This window comes from Diabrotica undecimpunctata, chromosome 3, assembly GCF_040954645.1.
Source record: "Diabrotica undecimpunctata isolate CICGRU chromosome 3, icDiaUnde3, whole genome shotgun sequence".
Taxonomy (NCBI): Eukaryota; Metazoa; Arthropoda; class Insecta; order Coleoptera; family Chrysomelidae; genus Diabrotica; species Diabrotica undecimpunctata.
In genome coordinates this window covers 174,478,826-174,502,683 of record NC_092805.1, presented here as the reverse complement: position 1 = coordinate 174,502,683, position 23,858 = coordinate 174,478,826, and the positions used below count along the sequence as shown (strand labels likewise).

Below are 23,858 nucleotides of genomic sequence, written 5' to 3'. Positions count from 1 at the left end.
GTTAATGTTGTTAATTGTTCTTTCATTGCTGCAACTACGCCTGCAGTTTTGTTAGGTGAATCGAGTAGCTCGACACTGTTGCCGGTTCAAAGCCCGGATAAAGGACGAGGGTTTCTACAGCCAAGTTAGCACCCTACTGATAGACTTTAAAACCATACAGCTCATAGAAACAGGATTATGCTCGGAACAGGAATGAAAAAGAAGGTTAGTCCGTCTAATTCAGGTGATGAATTATTGCGTAGTTTCCATAAATGATGTTTAATTGCATCCGGTATGAAAGAGATATTATCAAGAAATTTAGGGAAACGTGTGAGCATGTTATTTGAGGAATGGTATCGGTATGTTCATCTGTAAAATGCTGAGAAAAAAAATAAGGATAAACATTTCAAAGATTCGTTATTAGAAGAAGATAAAGACCCGTCAGCTTTTTGAAGTAATGGTATGGAGACTTAGAAGATAAAGATGTGCGAATGCACCGATAAACTTTTGTACTATTACTACTTGCGATGATAGATTTTTAAAATTCTGTTCTTAGTTGCTACGATTGTTTGACACGGTTAGAAAAATTAAGTTGAGCGAGAAAATCATCAAGATAACCAGTGAGTTTATGTTTGCCAAAGCTTTCTCTTATGTATAATTAGGCGGGTAGCTGATAGGTTATTCCAAGGTTTTAGTCGATTTATGTGTATTTGCTAATTGGTTATATGATCAGAGATTTTTCTAATTGCGAACTGAAGAAAAAAGTCCCACATTAACGATGGATTATAGAGATTAAGAAAAATAGATTGTCAAGTTAACTGGAAATCTATTTTTCTCTTCCAGTATCTCCCAAAAATTTTCATACGCATTAGACCCAGCTGTTTTATGTTTTTTAGAAGGTTTTTCCAAATAATACCAGTAGTAGATAAAATATTAGGTATTCTCTGGGTACTTTTCATTCTCTATTGTCTTCTTATTTGTATTTATAGATGTCTATACTTGGCGATCTTTTCGTTGTATTTAACACGCAAATTATTGCTGTTAGATATCGTCACTAGTTTGCTACTAGTTTGCCTAGTAAGTTTGTTAACTAGTATAAGATCCGGTCTATTATCTTCTTCTTCTTCTACGGCACTACAGCCCAAAATGAGCCTTGGCCTCCTTTATTTTTTGCCTCCACCCTTGTCTGTCTGTGGCTGCTCTTCTCCATACACGGACTCCTAAAAGTGCTTGTGCGTCGCTGCTTACTGTGTCTTCCCAGCGCTTTCTTGGCTTTCCAACTGGTCTCTTTCCCTGCATTCTGGCGTTCAGTGCTCGTTTCGGTAGCCTATCCTCTCCTATTCGTATCACATGTCCGGCCCATTGCAATCTTTGTATTCTAATGAAGTCTGACAGGGGTGTTTCCTTATACAGTTGATAGAGCTCGTTGTTATATCGAATTCTGAAGATTCCGTTTTCCCTCACAGGTCCTAGTATTCTCCTCAGTACTTTTCTTTCGAATGTGTCGAGTTTGTTTTTGGATGTTTCTTTCAGGACCCATGCTTCGCTGCCATAGCATGCTATTGGCCGAATTAAAGTTTTATAGATTCTCATCTTTGTATTTCGGTGGACACTTTTAGACCGAAATATATGGGAGAGGGCAAAATAAGCTTTGTTTGCCTGCGTTATCCTTTTTCGTATTTCTCCATCCTCTGCTCCATCGGCATATATTTCTACTCCCAGGTATGTAAACTTTCCAACCGTTTCAATGTCATCTTCATGCATAATGTTTTGTGGGATTATATTTCTTCTCGTCTGTACCATTATTTTTGTTTTTTCTGTGTTAATTTCCAGACCTAGCCTTTTCGTTTGTGTTTTTAACTCTGCGTATGCTTCCTGTGCTGCGAGATTTTGAAAAAGTCTGTCCGGTTGTTTTGTATTCGTACACATGCCTGAGTTTCATCCATTGTGGCTTTAATGAGTCTAATCTATTATCTACCACTGGCTATTCTGTGAGCAGATTGCGACCCCAGTGTAGCTTGTAGTTGTCGTTTTCAAGCATTTTTTTAGAAACAAAATGAAAGTAAGGGAGGTGGTCGATTTGTAGAATTACCAGTTTGTTAGCTAGTTCTTGATAAATAGTCTTTTCTACTGAGCTATGGTGTTCTTTATAATCAGTACCTACAAACGCCAGTCAACCCCTAGTAAGATGTGTAGAGTGTTTATTGGGTTTGACATCCCTATCGGCATTTGGAGTTTTGGCGCTGAGGGTCTTTGATAATATATTTCAGGTAATTTTTAGTTGGAATTATCTGATCATGAATGGTAAGTATGAAACCCTCGGTCTCAGGAAACATCCTTCCTGATGTTAACCAACAGTTCGATGCTGTATTGTCAATATATTTTTGGTTGATCTCATTGAGATGTCGCCCATGCAGAGGTTTTACTCATACAGGTACGCATTTCTTCTTACTTAGACAGGTGGTTTATGCTATAGAGTTGTGTCATCTACTGCATAAATTACGCGATCTAAAGTAGTCGTCTCAACCTGCGTCTGAAAATAGGTTCTTAAATTAATAACCTCTTTATCTTTATTTAAACCTCTTTTGCTCCCTTATGTCCATAAGTCCAGATATTACGGCAATATTGTTTTCTCTACTGCACACGTGAATGATGTTTTTGTGCCTTGTGTGCAAGGAAGTGATGTTACTTTCCGCTAAACTAATTTGCACACAGTTGGAAGACAAGTAATTGGGGCAGTATTTAGCTGGATCTTGAGTGTTATTTTGATTCTTCCGTAATAAATAAGTGGTTCCCAGAGTAAGGAATAATGGTATTTCTTACGGATTCAAAACAACATGATATATATTCATGAACACTACAAAACTTCTTTAGCCAGAAGTTTTGAACGTCGGGTCCAGGAGATTTCTAATTGTGAAGCTCTTTGATAATGTTCGAGACTTCTTTAGTGGTAAAAGGCTCGTGAGGAATTTAATTGTAGTGTTGACAGTTGTTCGTCGTATCTTCAATCCATAATTGATGCTAAGAGCAGCTGGCGTTATGAGTTGATTTCCCAATGACTCTTGAATTTCTTCTTGGCTTGGGTACGATTTATTTTCATTTTCTACGGTGGAATTAAGTTTCCTATTGAATTATTATTAGATATATTATTACAGAATTATTACCACATTAATAGTATTTCGATGGAAATAGTTTCAAAAAGATGAATTGAATTCATTATAATTTGATTATTTACAATGAAAGAACCAAAGAATTTGATTAAAAGAAATTATCGCATATTATCTAGCAAACGCTAAAACGACCGAGAAACAAACTTGATACAACTTTAAAATGAATTTTTCATTTCGTTGCCAATCCAACAAATTAAAAGAAGATTTCTCGTTCTCGTATTGTCTGTGTAATTTACTCCGTAGCCGGGATCTTCGTCACGACCTCATTACATTATTCGAATCAGTTATTTTTTATTTGGTGCACGTACATACTTAGAACATTCGTATTCGTAGATTAACTCTGGGAATTTCTCTGAGAAACTCCATCCGCATCATTCCGGATGCCACATTTAATCTGGCGTCCATTTTGTAGTCTAGACTAAAAGCCGGCCGACGCCAGAGCGTTGCGACGCCACGTTGGATCTGACGCCGCAAGAGATGTACGTAGAGAAATCACTTGAAAGTTGTAAAAAAGTTGGAAGAGAGCTTTGGAATTAGTGTCGCGTTACGTTAAAGGATAATAGAGCCTTGATATACTCTCTTGAAATTAAAGGAAGTTTCTGTAAAAATAGGAGAACACAAGAACTTCGTGTTTGTCGTCAAAAAAGACAGACTAAAGATAGTATTTAATGAAGTAAATATATTTTTTAGAAGTTTACTGCAACTACAACACAATTAAAAAACCCAAAAATAAAAATAAATGGGAATTTACAACTTTAAAGTACAAATAAATTGTTTTTATTTGCTGTTTCTGTTTCTTATTCTTATGTTCATATTCTAAGGCAGTTTTATAATACATTTAATTAAATACTTTAGCAAACTTTTTGGTCTTTTTATAAATTAATCAGGTACTCTTATTCGTCCATTTAAAAAATTTCCTTGATATCATATTTTCTTCCGCTTTTCGTGGTATGTAAGTAATTTTCTTGCGCGAAAAACTGCAGTAAATATTAACCAGTTTTTTGAAATTCCAGTGATCAGTTGTCGTGATATTTGTAGTTCTGTTTTTCCGTTTTTTCCGTTCCTACCGTTTCTAATCTAGCCCATCTAAAAAACTTGAAAAACACCTGAGTAGTGATTATCAACTTGAAATACGCTATGAATTTATAAAACGTTTTTTAAAGCATATTTCGTCCTGAAATTAGTGTACATATATCATAATTTAGAAATATTTAGCCAAAAGTCATATTTATTTAAACTAATCTTCAAGTTTCATAAGTTACAGGTTACATTGCTGCTTAATCTTGGCCAGACCGCAAATTCATTACCTTAAGCCGCCAAATTTAGGCAATTTACATTTCGTTCATCCAAAGTCACTTCAGTTTTATTTATATTTTTTAAAACTAACATTTAGAATTATTTTAAAAACAAATATAATTAACCTAAAATAAAAAACCAATCTTTACATTACAAGAAACTAATTTTTTACGATTTACAATTTACGAACAATAAGTTTTGTATAATATTCAAGATATAGGGCTGGAAAACGTACAGAAGAAAATGAATTTTTTTTGACAGTCCTTCATAACCTCACTTTTAGGCTAAATAGCAGTTGAATAACAACAGACATGTTAAAACAGTTCTTGAGGCCCATTTCTCTATCATATGAAAGTTTTAATAATCATATAGTAGTTCAATCTAAAAGGTTTGCAGGTCACTCAAAATGGGCCAATATCCGACACATAAAGGGTGTCAAAGATGCAGAAAGATCCCGACTTTTTACCAAATTAGGAAGACAAATCAAAGTGGCCGTTCAAGGCATGTAACTCTTTAAATACATATTAATAGTCTAAATAGAATTGAATAATAGTTTAATGTTAATATATAATCAATTTTCCGTTGTTGCTCTTTTAGAAGGAGGATCTGTTGATCCTAAGAAAAATCTACAATTAAGTCAAATTATAGAACAAACTAGAAGAGCTAATATGCCAGTAGCTACTTTACAGAGTATATTGAAGAGCTGTGAAAATAGTAAATCCCAAGACAAGAGTTATATGTTGGAAATCAAGTAGGTATTTAATTATTTTATATATAATTTTTATAAGTAACTGAAATATGGAAGTTATGAACTGTGGTGTTATCGTAATAGTGTTATTCTTTTAGAATATTAAATATAGAACATTTTAATTAGAAAATAATCTCCAAAACACTGTTATATACAATATAAATATTTATATTATTAACAAAAATTGTTTTATACATGTGGATTTTTCATTAACAATAAATGTATGTGCCCTGATATGTGTAGTTCATTCAGGGTATATCATCATACTTATTGAATGAATAAGGAAGAAAATGTGACCTTGTTATCTGTTTTTGTTTGTTTGTAGAGGCCCTGGGAGCTGTTTTATCTTATGTGAAGTCTTCACAAGTCAACTACATAGTGTAAAGATGACACTTAGTACAATTTTAAAGAAACATCAGTAAGTAGCAAACTTTAAACATTATTATAATCATTTAGCATAGTGTTAGTTTAACACAATTTATTATCGTAACTAAATTCTAAGTATTTTTAATGTAAAGATTCAAATTTACTGTATATATTTCATCTAGTTTGCCATTCTTTTGTATTTGGGTTCGTCATTTGTTAGAATTTCTGTAAAACTGAATTTTCTTATTCTATGTAAAGAAAAACACTTCTTGTAATTCTCTTATTGCCCTTGAGATCACAGTACAAATTTAGTACTTACAATTTTATCACTTGTTTCTCTCTTTTAGCGCTTCCAACGTTTTAATTTTGGAACCTAATATAGTTTTCTTTATATTTATTAGTTAAACCTTTAGAAAAATTCACTTTTTGGATGATTTCAATGTTTTTGTGTGAAGTGTTTTTGGACAACATTAGTACTATTTGGATATATTTCTCTCCAAATTAGTGAATATCATGAGAAGAACTATGACAGAGATTTGATGCCAAATATTAAGTGTTATTGACAAGTGACCATTGTTTGTATATACTTTGCTTGTTAAACAGATAAATATGTGATTAAAAAGTCATTTGTGCCCCGTTTTAGCCATTGTGCTTACTATTCAACAAAGAAAATGCAGAAAGAGATATGGTTTTACTCAATTTATTCTTCTACAATTCCTCAATCTTATTTCTGTTTAAATCAAGATGGCAGATTTTCTTATAAATGAAAGAAGAAACAAGATAATAGACATTAGCTAAACTTCATTACTTATATCAACTCTTTTTGTCTGATTTAAAACAAATGATTTTTGTGTAATCTACAGTAAAATACTTTTTCTAGGTCTAAATTTAGTGATGGTGGTGGGTCGCATTTGTTTGAGGAAAAAGGCCAAATAGAAGCAGAAAACCAATCATTAGCAGGTAAACCAGAAGAGGAAATTTTAGAAAAAGCCACAGACCATGCTATTGAATCAGGAGCTGAAGATGTAAAAGTGATAGAAAACAACCTAGTTCAGTTTTCTTGTGGCAAATCGAACTTGAACCAAGTAGTGGGAGAATTAGAGAAGTTGGGGTATAAAATTACTAGTGCAGAAGTTGAATATGTTCCTTTTAATTTGCAACCTTTACAAGATTCTGAGTTAGAAGTGTGTCAGAAATTGTTTGACAAGTTGGAGAGTGTTCCTGAAGTTGTCAGGATAGTTGATAATATCGCATAAAGATGTTTGTTTTGTTATACATATTTGTACATATGTTAAATTATATATTTTGAAACAGTAGCATTGTTTAACTTATTCAGGGAGAAATGTCTAAGATGGCTGGGTATCAATCAAAATTGATAAGTACAAATTTTTAGGGACCGCTTAAACAAGAAGAAAATGAAAATTTGACTTTCAATGTTTCTTTTATGAGATATTTATTACTCCAGTCATCAGAGAACAAAATCCCACTGAACCTCAAAAACCATACGAACAAGCTGAATTTTGCTGAGAATGTCAAAATGGCTACTAAAATTGAAATTCTCACCAAAATTCAGCTTATTTGTATGATTTTTAGTGGTCAAATATCTGATGACTGGACTAAGTAAGGGTTTCTTAAAAAATAAATGGGTAGACATTGTCACCATCAAAACTATTTTCGAAATTGTAGAAAATGTAGGAAACTATGAAATAGTTTCATCTGTTCAGAGATACATAACGAAAAATTGCAACTACAGAAATGTTTATCATAATGAAGGATTTGTTTGTATAATTAAATTTAAATACAAATCGGGTAGTTGACAAAATATTCATCATTACTAATGTTTATCGTCTTTTAAACCTATAGTAATATTTATTACTATATATGTTATACTTTATATATGTTATAAAGCAAAATACATTACACTATGATAAAGTTGGTTGCCTATGTTGGGGTTCTTCTAGGCCTATCTGATTTTGGTCTTTTGATACACCTTAATGCAGTCACTGTCTTCTGAAATAGCATAAGCTATTTTTTGGGTTTAATTATTATCTATCATAGAAATAGATATAGCCAAAGAGACATATCCAAAATGGCAAATAAATGTTTATAGTTCATATTAATAGTTCAGCGCATTCTTGAACGTTTACAAAATGAAAATAGAGTTAAAAATAAATCAAGGTTAGCTCCAAATAAGATTTTTATGATTTTTACCAACCGTGAGGAAAATGGATTGTCAGAGAAGTAGCAAATAATCTTAAAAAAGTGCACCAAAATTGCGGGATGATGTGGAAAGACAGTTTGGAAAAATATGTAACCCGAAACAATTAGACGGCTATTACAAAAGAATAACCTTCATGATATAACTACTAGAAATAAACTCTTTATTAGCCATAGAAATAGGCGTATCAGATTAATGTTCGCTAAGAAGCAAATTAATAACGATTTAAACTATTGCAATCCAGTAATAGTTGCTGATGAACCTAAAATAAATTTGTTTGGTTCCGATGGAAAGATATCGGTGTGGAGAAAGTCGAATGAAGAACTAAAATTAAAAAATATGAAAGCTACGGTAAAGTACGGTGGAGGTGGAGCGATGATGTGTGCGTATATTTCATCTGCAGGAGTAACTTGCATTTTATTGAAGGGAATATGAACCAATACATGTTTTTGGATACACTAAAGCAGCTTCTCACCGCTAGTGCTCAAAAATTAGGTATAAATAACAATTACCGGTTTTATTAAGACAACGATCCACACGAACATACGTCATATTAGGTTCGTGCTTAGTTGCTTTAGAATTGCCGAAATGTTATTAAAACACCAGCCTAGTTGTCAGATTTGAATGATATTGAAAATTTGTTATTGACATTAAAAAAATAAAGTAAATAGTTCTTCAATATCAAATAGAAACGAATTGAAATTAAAAAATTACTGAGACTTGGAATACAATTTCCCCAGAGTACACTAGAAAGTGGGTCGAATTAATGACTAGACGACTGCATACTGTAATTGATTATTAAGGAGGACCTACAAAATATTAGCATTCATTTTTCAATGCGTAAAGTTTGTTTTATTTATTAATTTTCTAGTTTTGTATTGTTTTTACCCCAATAAACTAAGCAATACGTACATAATAATTTATCTGCTTTTCGTAATAAGAGTTGCCTATACACTGGTTTTAATAATTGAAATGAACCTTAGAATTTCAAAAACTAATCAGTAATGTTACATGAATTTTTTATTATTCTTGACTAGTTCGGGTCATTAAAAGAGAAATGTTTTTATAAACGTCTGAAATAGCTGTTAACGCTAGTAACAGGAAGCAGATGCAAAATTTTTACGAAATTTCTATCTTATAGAAAATTCTTATCCTCATCCTTCTATCACAGTTGCCCTTATTTAGTCTTTATTCTTCTTTTATATATTTTGCAATTTTCAGGCCAATGGGACTAAAACTTCGTTAATAGTATAGATATAGTTATATACATTATTAGTGGCTTGAAATTTTCTTTTGTCTGGTTCTTTTTTATAAATCCCTTTGACAATTGTTTTTATTAACATAGTCACTAGAATTTGCAGCATGTCTTGTTTTGTGTGCTCCGAGATCTCTTGTAAAGCCTTTTGAATTTTGAATGTTTATATCTATCTAAAGGGAAGAGATAGGAACCATAGTATATGTATTGCTGTTGTTATGCAACTTACATTACAGTGCGTATAAATGGAATGGTATAAAATGAAAGGATTAATCCTCCTGTACTAACCATAGACGTATATATTAATATTATATTCGTATTATACCTCTATGATACTAACCTGGTTGGAAATTACACCCTTATTAACCTAGGTTTCTGAGACCGCTTATTTTTAGTTACATAAATATGCGCATATTTATTTATTGTTTATTGAAAATTAAACCCTGTGGTAATATGATTTTATGGTTGTATTATACTGCGTTTTCTTCTTTTATTACCCTGTCCCGATTATCGACCGTTAGCGATCATATCTTTGTTTACTTGAGTAGTTTTATCATCAAAACGCAAATTTCTTAATAGAAACCTAATCTTTTCTAGGGACATTGTCAATCGGTATGCCTCAATTGACATGCTTATTCCATCTTTTAATCTTATCTTTTTCGAGAAACTACAAAATTCTGTGAAGATTTTTCTTTCTCAGTGTCAGTATTGCGGTCTTGAGTTTCTAATTAGTCAAAAACAAGGCTCTTATCGTCGTTTTCGCCTTGTATTTGTTGATTGTCAGATTCATCTCTCTCATAATCTTCCATGGTCATGAAAAATATGATGTAACAAAAAGTTACGTTATTCTACTAAAAACTAACACCAAAAAGAGAACTGTAGTATGAATATTCTAATAGAAAAATAACAGGTTTACTAATCTTGGCCTCAGACACCGGTTTTAATTCTAGCGGGAAAAATGCACATACCCTGTCAACACCGCTGTTACACTAAATAGAAGACGTCATTCCAAGAAGCTACTGCGATGCACAGCCTTTGGATCGAAATGAGGCTTCCATCCAATCGGGGGTTTTCAGCAAATTTCGGCGCTGTGGGTCTCAGAGACCATAGGTTAGCAACGAAGGGTGAACAAACATATTAGATAATCACATTGTAATTATCGATATTGCATCCTATAGGAGATTACATCTTCTGTCACTAATTTTCGTCCTGTGAAAGTCCGAAAATCAAAAAAATCACAAGTTTCTTTCATTTATTTCATAATCATTACAGTACATCTATTTCTAACTTATAAACTTAGACAGTCTTTTACAAAGCAAACACTAGGGGAGGAATATACTTCAACGCCACGTTGATATAACTGTTCGGATCGTCCAACTCACCAACCAGTTGATTTACTTTCTTTATAATATCGGACCTGGAAGTATCACGATGTTCCACGACTTTCTTTAAAGTGTATTGCAGTTGGTAGGCAGAAGTACTGGTAGATAGATCAGCAAGTTCCTTGAGTATCTTCTGTGGATAACCCTAAAATGTTCAGAGTAGAAAGAGTTTCTATCACGTAATCAGAACAATTCATATGTTTTTATTTCATTCTACTTATTATTACAAATTAATGCAAATCAGTGCGGAAGGGTTGATTTTGATTAGTCGATTGTCAAACGTGTTAAATTTTAGATGACACTTGAACGAAAGTCATACTTACATGATATTTACTGAGTCCTTGACGTTTAGATTCTTTATTAAATGTGTCATATAAAGATAGAAGTGTAACATACGCCCTTGTTGGTGGCACTTGCTTTTGTCTTAGTAGTTCAGACCTATAAACAAATAAAAATATCATTCGTCATAAAACCAGACACAAAAAGATAAAACAGTAACCATCACTATAGATAACCTAAATCCTCCTAACTCTAAATCGATGGTATTTATCCATCAAAATACACTGCTCAATTTTCTACAACATACGCTTTAAGAGTCGTTTCAGTTTTTTTAGGAACTAACTAATATAATGTACGTGATACTTATTCGCTGAATCAATTAAAAATAGTAATCTACATAAATTTATACAAACAGTATTTTCAATTTTGAAAATATTGTGACTTTTTGAAAAATAATATACGCAGAGATCTTTACAAAATAGAATAGCAAAATCTGTCAATAATTTTAAGAGAACTTGACGTAGATCATATCAAAAAATGCTTTTAGAAATTACCATCGTAACATCTGTTTAACGTAAACCCCTTTGGAGCAATTAGCTTTTAAGTGATCACAATTTTTACATTTATTCAATAAAATATCTCTACGATGTGGACACAGCTATGCTTAGATCGTTATCGAGAAACCTTTTACCTAGCCTAACCTAATCTAAATTTTAACAACTACAAACCTAAAGTCCGAATCATCGTATTTTTTCAAAAATTGCTGCGATTCTTCATCGACATTATTTGGCACGTCAATTTCAATCTCGTCCACGATTTTGTAGGTATCCAGGAAATTTTTACCCAAATATTGGGCTATCAAATTTAATTCAGTTTCGCCGGTTCTGCCAGAATATATCTTTTTGGCACTTCTTTCTTTGCTTTCGAATAAGTCTTGTTTATATCTGTCGAAGTAGTTAAGGCCGCTTGGGCGCTTTAAACTATCTACGTAGTCTCTATAGGATGAACCTAAAACAGAAAGAAATTGTTATGTTAATTATAAGATAAAATCTGGTTTTTAGTCTTATTTTCTAAAATTAATTAAGTTATAGATACTTTATCTGTTTAATTTGATCAACGGTGTAGAAACAATGGTATTGTCTAATGTATTTGGCCTTATCTTCTGGTGTTGATAATACTTTACTGATTCGATATTGTAGTTCTACAAAGGTTCTAAAACTGCTTTCTTGTGACATGTCTAATTTAAATATTATATGAAATTCACCAAAACACAATAAGAAATATTGCATTAAATATCAGATATGTTATATCACGAATGATCATAGATACCGAAATAGTATAAATAGTGCAAACACTCTACACATCTACTATAGATCATGCAATATATCGTAACTCTAGAGCTAAGAAGTAAAACTAAATTCCAATACACTAACAGTTTCTCATTACCTTTTTGAAGTGACTGATAGTAAGTATCAGGTCCTGGAGGTTTCAGAGGCGCATATACTCCAGGCCGATGATACTGCGTTGGTTTTACCGTTGAAGTAGTAGTTGGTCCGTTTGGTGGACTTGTGGAAGGTCTCAGATCATACTTCATCATTTCTGTTAAGTACGCCAAAATTTGCATCGACGGTGGTATATACGAGTCGAGCAGCAAAGTTGTTTCTTCTACTCTTGGAGGACCTCCAATTTCGGAAAGGCATGTCTGAAAAATACATACATAAATTTTTTAGATAATCATTTCAAAATTAGAAACTTTTTTGCTTTGTCTTTCTACATTGTTCTTGCCCTGGATTTCTTACTTTAAAAATTAATTGAAGTATGTGGTATCTTAAAGAAATAAACAAAGAAAAAATGAGAAGAACGCAACACTTCTTGGAAAATTTGGATAACGAAAGTACACGACACACCGAAGAATACGAAGAACGAAAAATTTGTATAAAAGAAGCAACGGAGGAAGCTCTAGGGAAACACATTTCAAAGATTAATAAGCTTTACTAATATAATACAGATATCGAGAAGAAAAAAACCAACAAGTATTGTATCAAAAATTATATAAAATGGAAACGAACAAAGAAAAATCATTAAGTAAAACAAGAGATACTTATCAAAAAAACTAACAGTTGGGATAGAGCGATATTTTGGTGAAGGTGTCATCATTTTATTTTGGGTTTTCTTTCACATTCTGTTTTTAAATGTTGTGTTGTTAAATTTATTTTTTTTTTGTAACATTAAATGGTCTTGAAATTTCACTTGAATAAAATTAAGAATTGTATATCGAATTATCGAAAAAAAAAATAATAAGTTAAAGAAATAGATAAAAATGAAAAAAGAAAAGCTGGGTCAAGTTCGTAGAAAAAAATGGAAGAAAACAGTAAAGAATATGTAAAATATTTTATGGAACACTGAAAAATTTACGAACAACAAAAAAATAAAGCTAAACCAAATATTGACCTAAAACGGAACCATATTACCTGTATTGGGAATATTTTTAGATCTGTCAAAGGCTTTCGATAGTTTGGACCTCTCAATTTCACTGGAGAAATTAGAAAGATAGGGGGATTAGGGGACTAGCTTATCAGTGGATAATATCTTGCTTAACAGGACGTAAGCAAAAAGTAGTTGTAGAACATCAAGGAGTCAAGTACGTCTCCGAGGAGGGCTCTCTTACTGTACACATCCTAGAGGGCAGTATTATAGACCCTTTGTTATTTGTTTTTTATGTTAATGGTCTTGCTATAAACATTGTAAAAAATAGGAACAATATTCATCTAGTAAACTTTACTGATGACACAAATATATTAATCTTAGGATTTGAATAACTTTCTAGAAAATACATCATAAAATAAGTGCTGCCATAAATAAGTACAGACTAACATAATCAACATAAGTTGATATTGTTAATTCTATGTACCTAGAAAATCGTAGCGCTGATTAACTCTTTCTAAAAATAAAAGAACTTTTAGAAAAGAGAAGAAAACTTATAAAACCGAAAAAAACACAATTAAGTACTTAGAAATGAATAAAACTACAAAAAAGTGGCCGAACAACACATACTTGACATAACAGCCGACTAATGGAATATATTGAAAAGGACATGGAATAATGGAATATATTGAAGGTTTTTAAAAGAAGAATGACATGGAGAATATTTATGAAAATAGAGAAGAAATCCTAAAACTCACACAAAAATTTTATAGGAAGCTATATAAAACAAGGCATATTTAGAAAATAGAAAACGTTAATAAACGTCAACTCTAAAGAAATACCTAATATTCAAATAGAAGAAATCGATTATGTAATCAAACAAATAAAAAATAATAAGGCAGCAAGCGATGATAAGAATTTACCTAAGATTTGAAAGGGAAATACCATGCAATTAAAAAACGAACTGGTAAATCTATTTAACAGATGCCAAAAAGAGAAGATATGTATCCCAGGATAATAGAAATGAGCATTAGTCATATTGAGATACAAAAATAGATGATCCAAATTACAGACTGGTAAGTTTCCTGTTCCAAATCATCATCAAGACCTTTCATTCCTGATGGAATATTTATTGCTCTTACATATAGCTCTCTGATTCGCTTATAACGGTAAATCACTCCGTATTCTTCTTGTGCACTGTCGAAGTCTGTTATATGATTTGGCTTTCGTTACGATTTTCTTACACTCATTTCGATCTGTGCATATTTTCCTCCAGTTTTTTACTATCAGGATTGTAATATCTCTCATGGCCTGGTCTTCCCATCTTTCTCTGAGTCTTCCTCTTGATTTTAGTTGTTACTTCCATCTGGTGACCTTCTTAATCAGTAGCTCATTTTCCCTCTCTCTATGTATTACAGCCATCTCAGTCTTTGCGCTTTAATAAATCGAAATATATCTTCTCTCTTTATTATGTCCTTCAGTTCATGGTTTATCTTTTTTCTCATTTCTCCGTTTTCCATTATTCTCTGGCGAATAATTCTTTTGAGGATTTTCTTATCAAATATTCTTAATTCTTGTTTATTTTTATCTGTGAGACACATTGTCTCAGCTGAGTATGTAACTACTGGTCTGACAGTAACTCTATATTTTCAATTTTGTATTTCTGGATAATTGTATTCACTTCGTTACTTCTTCACTTCTCTTATTTTTGCCATTTACAATTATTCCCAAATATTTAAATTGTTGAAATTTATCAAAAGTGTAGTTTTCTATCTTGATTTATCTTGTCTTGTTATCTTCTTTTCTAGAGCAGAGCAGATCTTTTGTTTTTACTTCGGTAATTTCTAGACCTCATTTCCGTACCTTATTTGCCAGGATTTTTACTGCCTCTTTTAGTCTTTCCTTGTTTCTTCCCATAAGAACTATGTTATCTGCATATGGTACTGTTTGTATTAAGGAGTGGGCTATAGTTCCTTTAATTCTGCTGGTCTTGACTGTTCCTTGTACTGCTTTTTTGACTAGTTTGATTGACAGAGAATCGCCTGATACTTTAAAGGAGGCTTGGATGTGGTTCAATATAAACATACTTAAAGTAAATAAGGAGAAAACAAATTATATGATTTTTAAAACTAAAATGAACAGCAGTATCGTACCAAGTAGTGTTCAGATACAAGAGGAGGAAGTATTTTTAGTAGATAACACCAAATTTCTGAGTACACATATAGATCAGAATTTAGACTTTGTAATGTAGGTTGGTAAATTTGGTGCTAAGCTAATATCAGTTTGTTACTCTTTTAGAGTAATATCATCATATTTAAATGTCATCTCAAAAAGAACTCTCTATTTTGCAAACTTTTACTCATATATAATATTTGGGATAATTTTCTGAAGAGGACGCACCAACGCTGAACAAGTTTTTATTATTCAGAAACAAACGGTTAGGATACTGCTTGGTTTGAAATTTAGAGATTCCTGCAAAAGAAAAATCTTTAAACATTACTGAAAAACAGTATAATCTAGAAAAATATGAAAAATACACACTAAATGTAAATAGAGAAGACAGAGATAATGAAAATAACAATGAAAAATAAAGACAGAAAATTAGATTTTAAATGGAAGACACCAGAGAAGGATACAAGCAGCAGAGATGAAATACCTCAGAAGAACGATAGGGAGAAGACAAATAGATAGGCTCAGAAATGAAAAAAATACGAAACAGGCTTAAAGTTAAACCATTGCTTGACACAATAGAGGAGCAAACATTGGCATTGTTTAGTCATATAATACGGATGGGGAGTAAAATGCAAGTGAAAAGAGTGTGGAAAGCTAAACCACTAGGCAAAACAGAAGAGGCGGACCAGTAACAAAGTGGAACAGCGACATTGTAGAGTTATTACAAAATAAGGATAAATCTTGGCAAGAAGCAACACAAATAGCGAATAATAGAAAGGAATCGAGAAAATTCATCAAAAACTAGACGCATTATTTTAGACACCTAACTGTAGAAGAGGAACGAGTATGTATGTACATATGCATGAATCGAAGAAATATAACATTGGAACGTCAAATATTTTTCGCGATTTTTCAATTTTGCAATTGTGTCTCATCCCAAATCTTATTAGAAAAGTGAACTTATATTATTTTCTGTCATGATTAATATTTTTTTAGCTAACTTATTCAGTTGAGTACATATATCTGATCAAATAAGAGAAGATGTAAAAGTAGACTTTTGTGTCAGTATATTTTCAGATCACAATTATGTTTTTTTGATTTTCACCATAAAACTTCTCCTTTTTTCAAAATAAAGGATTCGTTGACGTTACAGACGTTTATAGTAACATAACATATGAAAAATATGTTAGTCTCGACATTAATATAGGTACATAAATATCAAAACAGCGGTAATATGTAAATGAGAGATCAATGAACTGCTGAATGGCGGACTAAGGAGTAAAATTTATTCATACTTATTTGCTAAACGAAACTTAGCAGTAGAATTTTTGTAGCGCTATTTAGTTTTATTGTTAAATAAAGGTGTTTTTGATCGTAAATACTGAAATAAAATCCGTTATAAAGATAAGCATTTTTATAAATTTGAAATTTAATATCAAATATGCAATAAATAGGACAAACTAAGACTAATAATGTGTGTTTTTTAGAGGTATAGAACGTTGAAATGGAGTAAAATGGTGGCACTTTCCCTCGGTGGACATGGACTATAATTTCAGTGATTTTTTAGATAGGCTTGTCTGTATTTTCAATAAGGCATTTCCTTTAATTAAAATTAAGTAAAAATATCACAAACCCTGGACTACCAAAAGTATCCGCATATCAGCCAATAATATGCGTTCACTGCTGTACATCAAGAAATTTACTACCAACGTCTTTGTCACTGAATATATCTCCAAGTACAGAGGAGCCTTTCGAAAACTTATTTTACTAATTTTAGCTATCAAAACAGCTAAAAAATGTACTATCAGAATTTGTCCATAATAAACGATCTTCGAAATAAAATTAACACAGCTCAAACATTTTCTCTTCCAAACCCTAAAAATTTAAATGAATACTTCATTAATGTAAGTAAAAATATAACATCCACTATTTTGCCACAACAAGATTCTATTTCCTATCTCCCCAATTAATAAAAGATCTCGAATTCATTCTTCATAAGACCAGATAATAAATCTGAACTGATCCAAATAATCAGTAGTATCAAAACCAAATCTTCCTGTAGTACTGATGGACTATCAATAAAATTTTTCCTAAATCTCCCAAAAAATATGTTGGAATACTTTCACGACATTTTGATAAAAAAAAACTAAATTTCTACGGAATTCGAGGTATTTCTTTGAATTGGTTCCAATCTTATTTGAGGAATTGGAAAAAACTAGTTAGAGCAAATACTGCCTGTGACAACCAGTTAGACAGAGGTCCCAGTATACTGAATTCTGAAGTCAAAAAGGCAATACAGCAAGCCAAAAACAATAAAGCACCTGGACCAGATCAAATCCCTGCTGAGCTACTTAAACTTTTGGATGAGGAAAGCATTGCCTGCTTAACCACTTTCTTCAACAAAATTTACAACGAAGGAAAAATACCAGATGATTGGTTAGAGTCACTGTTTATAACATTACCAAAGAAAAGCAGGCCCACCAAATGCAGTGATTTTAGACTAATCAGTTTGATGAGTCACACACTGAAGATACTCTTACGAATTATACAAAGCCGAGTATTCCTTCTATGCGAAAGTAGGATGGGTAATAAGCAATTTGGATTTAGAAACGGTCTAGGAACTAGAGAGGCACTATTCTGTTGTATTACAAAAAAGTTGAATTCCGAAAGAATGTTTATGTTTGTTTCATCGACTTCGAGAAGGCGTTCGACAGAGTACAACACGATACACTTTTCGATTGCCTTTAAGACTGCTGAAATACTTATATTACAATCAAGTAGCCTCTATCCAAATTGAAGACAGTCCGACTGAAAAAATATCCATCAAACGTGGAGTACGGCAGGGTTGTGTTTTGTCACCCACTCTTTTTAATCTGTACTCTGAAGAAATCTTTAGGGAGGCTTTGGATGACAGACAAGAGGGAGTAAGACTAGGTGGAGAAGTAATCAACAATATTAGGTACGCTGACGATACAGCCATTCTTGCAGAAAATTTACAAGATCTCCAAACATTACTAAATCTAGTCAGTGAAGCAAGTTATCGGAGAGGCCTAAAAATCAACATTTCAAAGACAAAGTGGATGGCAGTTGGAAAGATCAATACAGATCAAGGTCTGATTTCTCTTAATGGAGAGGAGATCGAAAGGGTAAATCATTTCAAATACCTTGGCAGCTGGTTAAATGTAAATTGTGACTCTGATGAAGAGATAATAACCAGGATCGAAATATCACGTAAGGCTTTTATGACCTGGAAACCAGTTTTATGCAACAGAAACCTGTCGATGAATATTCGTAAGAAGGTCCTGAAATGTTATGTGTGGTCCATCCTATTGTATGGCTGTGAGACATGGACGTTAAAAACTACAATGCTAAACAAGTTAGAAGCATTCGAATTGTGGTGCTATAGACGAATCCTAAAGATATCGTGGGTTTCGCACATTTCCAATGAAGATATTCTTCAAATGATCAATTCAGAACGTCTGCTCATAAACACCATAAAGAGGAGAAAAACAGAATACTTCGGCCATATAATTAGAGGACCTAAATACCATCTACTTCGCCTTATAATACAAGGAAAAGTGGAAGGAAAGAGATGGACTGGTCCAAAGAAACTTGCATGGCTGCGTAATATTAGACAATGGTGTGGTTCCACAGTAGAAGAATTATTTCGCGTAGCAGCCGACAGAGAAAGGTTTCAGGAAATTGTAAACATGATGACGGCCAACGTCTGAATGCGGACACGGCACCCAAAGAAAAAGAAGTTAGAGCAAATGGTACCGACTCTAGTCACAAAATCATTGTATGTGGAGTACCACAAGGTTCAATACTGGGTCCTTTACTTTTCCTTATCTTTATAAATGACATTACTAACTTAAAAATTGATGGAAAATTTTTTCTTTTAAGGCAATTTGCATTTTAGTTAAATTTTGCAATATATTGTATCTTTTATTTTGTGATATGGACGATTTATGTAATTTTAGTAAATTTTAATTGTTATTGTTATTTTTTTTTTTTTAATTTTTGTAAGCTTTGTCCATAAAATTGTACAATTTTCAGTGGCAAAAAAGCATATTTCTACATCGATTATTGAAAAAAAAATGAAGCACGTACATGGATACAACCCAGTGACGTCAAAATATACCAATTTGAGGCCAAATATACCAAGACATTGAGGCCAAATTCAAATCAAGTACAAGGATACCTCCTAACGAAGATATAAATGTTCTCAATAAATGCATTACACAAGCCATCCGAGAAAACCAAAAGAAATATTGTCCAAAAATAAAGAACGAAGAGAAACTCAGCAGTGGAACCAAAACCCTAATGAAACAAAGAAGAAATTGGTTTAAAAATAAATATCCCTAAAATAAAATACATGACGAACCTCGAATATTTAAAAAATCAGAAAGACTGAGTAGAACTTGTTGATACATACATATAACTGGGACACGAAATTAGAATAGACAAGGAAACCAAACAGGAGAAGTATCCAGAAAAATAGCACAAGGATGGGCAGCCTATGGAGCTCTTAAAAACGTATTTAAAGATGGCAACGGACCGATTGATCTGAAGAGGAATGTTTTCGATCAGTGTAATCTGTCAGTAATGACCTAGGTGTGGAAACACTGTCCCTAACAAAAAACACTACTTTAAAACTATAGTGTATTTTTATGTATGAGAGAGTAATAAAACAATAAATTATGTATGCAAATCCCCAAACTGTTGATACGGGTGACTCAATGAAAAATAGATATTTGTCAACAAGTTTACAGAAGTATATAGGAAAACAATTTTAAATTGAGTATGACCACTAGGTATAAAGGTTGGAGCAGAATAGAATACAATAGTTGTGAGGGTTACTAATCCCTAAATAAGGTTGCCAGTGTCGGAGTGATGGAGGTTAACAGGTACTAATGAATTTGCAAGAAATGTAAGATGTTTATTTTATTGGTTATATATAACCAATAAAAGTTTAATAAGTACCTACCTATTTGCAAAATAAAGTTTAATTCTTTAGATAAAATAAAACGTTTTATTTTATCTATTTGCAAAATAAAGTTTAATTCTTTAGATAAAATAAAACGTTTTATTTTATCTGAAATTCCACGAAGTAAGGGTTTCAACAATCAAACATTTAATTCTTTAATTCCAGGAACTACGACAGTAATTGACTAGATAATTACCTTCTAAACTTATTCCACAGAAAATGTGATAGTGGGTTTTTCCATTTTGTATATAGGAAGGTCCAAGTGGCGTATTCAAAATTCTTAACAGTTCACTAAAAGTAGGTACTTCAGTTGCAAGGTGCAGTTTATTGTGTATACTAGTGTTATGGAAAATTTGGAAGTGCCGTGTAAACGCCGAAAAATTGGTCCTCTAACAGTTAATGAAAAAACATTAATATTTAATTGTTTTAAATCATTTACAGACAAACGTTTATGTGAAAGTGTTGATGAGACCGTTGAGTTAGTTAGCAGTACACTTGGTGTTGGGAAATCTACGATTTACAGAGTTATTAAAGAAGAGAAATGTGGTAGTTTTCAAATGCCACGTAATGCTCCAGGGAAACCAAAATTTCAAATAGAATATCATTTTAAAGAAGGACTTCGACGGAAAGTGCATGAATTCTTCTTTAGACAAGAATTTCCAACATTGTATAAAGTTCTTGTCTCAGTTCGAGATAATAAGGATTACCCAGAAATGAGTCGAAGTACGTTATGGAAACTTTTAAAAGAAATAGGCTTCCGCTGGAAAAAGAATCCCAGAAAGTCTATTTTATTAGAAAGAAGCGATATTGTCATATGGAGAAGACATTTTCTAAGAACCATAAAGGAAATGAGAAACCAAAAAAGAAAAATATTTTATCTTGATGAAACATGGATCAACGAGGGTCATACACCAAATAAATTTTGGCAGGATGAAACTGTTACAAGTCAAAGGCACGCTTTTGTAAATAACTTATCTACTGGTTTAAACCCACCATTAGGAAAGGGACGCAGGCTGATAATAGTACACATTAGCAGTTCAGACGGTTTTGTTGAAGGTGGTTTATTAACTTTTGAATCAACTCGTACCGGTGACTACCATGAAGACATGAACGCTGATGTCTTTCAAGAATGGTTCGAACAAATGATAGATCTTCTTCCTAAGAACTGTGTAATAGTAATGGATAATGCAAGTTATCACTCCAGACTTATAGAAGGACTGCAACCAAGTGGTTAAAAAAAGACTTGCAGAATTGGCTGAGTTCAAAAAATATTACGTACCATCCCGGATCTATAAGAAAGGAACTTTATTCGTTGTGTGTCCTTCATAAAGAAAAATTTAAAAAATACGAAATTGATGAAATTGCCAAAAATCGTGGAATGACAGTACTTAGATCCCTACCATATCATTGTGAATTAAACCCGATTGAACTGGTATGGGCACAGATAAAGAGTGAAGTTTCAAGAAAAAATACCACTTTTAAAATTCATGATGTTAAACAGTTGTTTTTGGAGGCCGTAAATAATGTAAAACCTGAAAACTGGGAAAAGGCAGTAAATCACACTATTAAAGAAGAGGAAAAAATGTGGAACCTGGACAATATTACTGATAAAATGATCGAGCCAGTTATTATAAATCTTGGTTCTGAAAGTTCATCTTCTGAATCTGATTTGGATTTGTAACAAGTAGCTGTAAGTTTTATATTAATATTTTTATTCATCTATTTAACATACCTTAGACGGTTTTAAAAACTCTTTTTCTCTTTTGTAATTTTTAAAAATTAAAAAAAATGTGAATTTTTTAAAACCCTTTTTAATGTAGGCCAGTCAGTTCTAATATAGTGTGTGATAAAAGAGGTCACTTTTATTTACATACACATAACACTTTATAACACTGAAATAATTCATTTATTTTTTACAATTATTCAAAGTAATTTTTCAATTAATCTTGAGCACGCCCATGGAGTGGTCGGAGCTACCAGTTAAAATTATGCTAATTACTCTCTCATTCATAAAAATAAACTATAAGAGTAGCTCAAATAAGGATGGATACTCCTATCAATCGATAATAGGAGTAACAATAAAAGACAAGATGACAAACGAAGTCCTACGAAAAAGAACCAAAAAAAATACAGATCTTGTAAAGGGGGCTTGAAATGGACATGGACTGGCCACATGGCAAGAATGAAGGATGGAAAGTGGACACGCAAGTTAACCGAATGGAGACCTACACGCTGGCAATAGGATCTGCGAAAAATGACGAAAGTTGGATTCATACTGCACAAGACATACATATTTAAAACATAACGAGGTGATATATGTTTAAAACAGTCTGAGTACGGGAACAGACGACAAATTTAAATCGATAGTAATAGATTAAATTACTTACGCTTCGCTGAGCATATCGAGTGAATTTCAGATAGTCTCAAAGAAGATCTTCAGATACTTGAAGCAGACCCATTATATGACGAACTCAATCGCTAGGAGGAACATATGCATAAACGATGCAGAAATCTTATATGTAATATCTTAATAGGTCCAGATAATTAAAGATTTTTGAACAATTTATGCTCCCAGTGACTTATGATCAGAGTGACTAAGTGAAATATGAAGCGATCGATGATGGGTTAACCCTAAAAGGTACATTTTCAAATGCCATAACAGAGATAAGTTACAGGCCATATTGGAATCATTGTATCATGTTAGAAGGGGACTACGTTACATATTAATTGTTATAGTAACTTGTATTAAGAATTTATTGAATAAAGGGGAGGCATTTGCTTTTCTTCTTGAGTGCATCTGCATTGTTTACACGATTGTTTCATAAAAAACATGTGAAACTATTATTTTAAAAATATTTATAATCTTCTGCACTACATACACCCATTTTAATTTAATGTACTAGAATGTTTAAAAGACTATTTACTTACGTTTAGCAGTCCAAAGAATAACAGAACCCGTACGAGCACAAACATTTTACCGGCAAAAACAACTCCTCTCGAATAACTTATTCAAATGACTGAAGGAAGAACAATAAGAACCACCGTGATGCCACAATTGTCTTGTTGTTGAAAACAAACCGGCAGCCAAACCAGTCTCCGGCGATGAAAACGACCAAAATAAAAGACTTACGCCGTGAATAACTGTAGATCTTCAAGTATGGCGCGACACAGAGGCCTAGTCTTCGACGGTACTACTTATTTTCACTTTTTTCTTTTGTGTTCTAGCATGAAGGTAACTAGAACGTGATCTAGTTAGGAATTAATGCATATATGGGAATATTTTTCTCTTTATTGTATTGAATGGTGAACTTAGTAGAACGCGTTTGATTTACATTAATACTAAATATATACATATCAAATTATCAACTAAAAGTATAAAAATTTTAGGTCCACTTAAATCTACACGTGCAGAAAATATATTAGCCGAATGTATGGAACCTCCCTTACATTTAAGACGTCTTTTTTTAGCTGAAAAGTTTATTCTTAAATGTCAAGGTAATAACCAAACCTACCAATTGAGGCGCTCCGTGGACAAACGGCGAATACGCCAAATGGGCATTTTGAGAAAAACGCGATTAAAGT

At 32.4% G+C, this 23,858-nt stretch overlaps 2 protein-coding genes across 2 annotated transcripts; one reads left to right on the top strand and one right to left on the bottom strand.

Annotated features, from left to right (window-relative positions):
* The first annotated feature begins 4,692 nt into the window (after positions 1-4,692).
* On the top strand, positions 4,693-6,875 carry LOC140436314 (translational activator of cytochrome c oxidase 1-like). Its single transcript, XM_072525024.1, has 4 exons — positions 4,693-4,946; positions 5,043-5,196; positions 5,519-5,611; positions 6,440-6,875. The coding sequence occupies exons 1-4, from the start codon at positions 4,757-4,759 to the stop codon at positions 6,813-6,815; spliced, it is 813 nt and encodes a 270-aa protein (XP_072381125.1). The 5' UTR covers positions 4,693-4,756; the 3' UTR covers positions 6,816-6,875.
* A 3,395-nt stretch (positions 6,876-10,270) lies between these two features.
* ImpE3 (Ecdysone-inducible gene E3) lies at positions 10,271-23,406 on the bottom strand. The gene is made up of 5 exons (XM_072525023.1): positions 23,205-23,406; positions 12,140-12,395; positions 11,422-11,701; positions 10,738-10,852; positions 10,271-10,559 (listed from the first exon to the last, which is right to left on the bottom strand). The coding sequence occupies exons 1-5, from the start codon at positions 23,247-23,249 to the stop codon at positions 10,341-10,343; spliced, it is 915 nt and encodes a 304-aa protein (XP_072381124.1). The 5' UTR covers positions 23,250-23,406; the 3' UTR covers positions 10,271-10,340.
* Between the last annotated feature and the right edge of the window lie 452 nt (positions 23,407-23,858).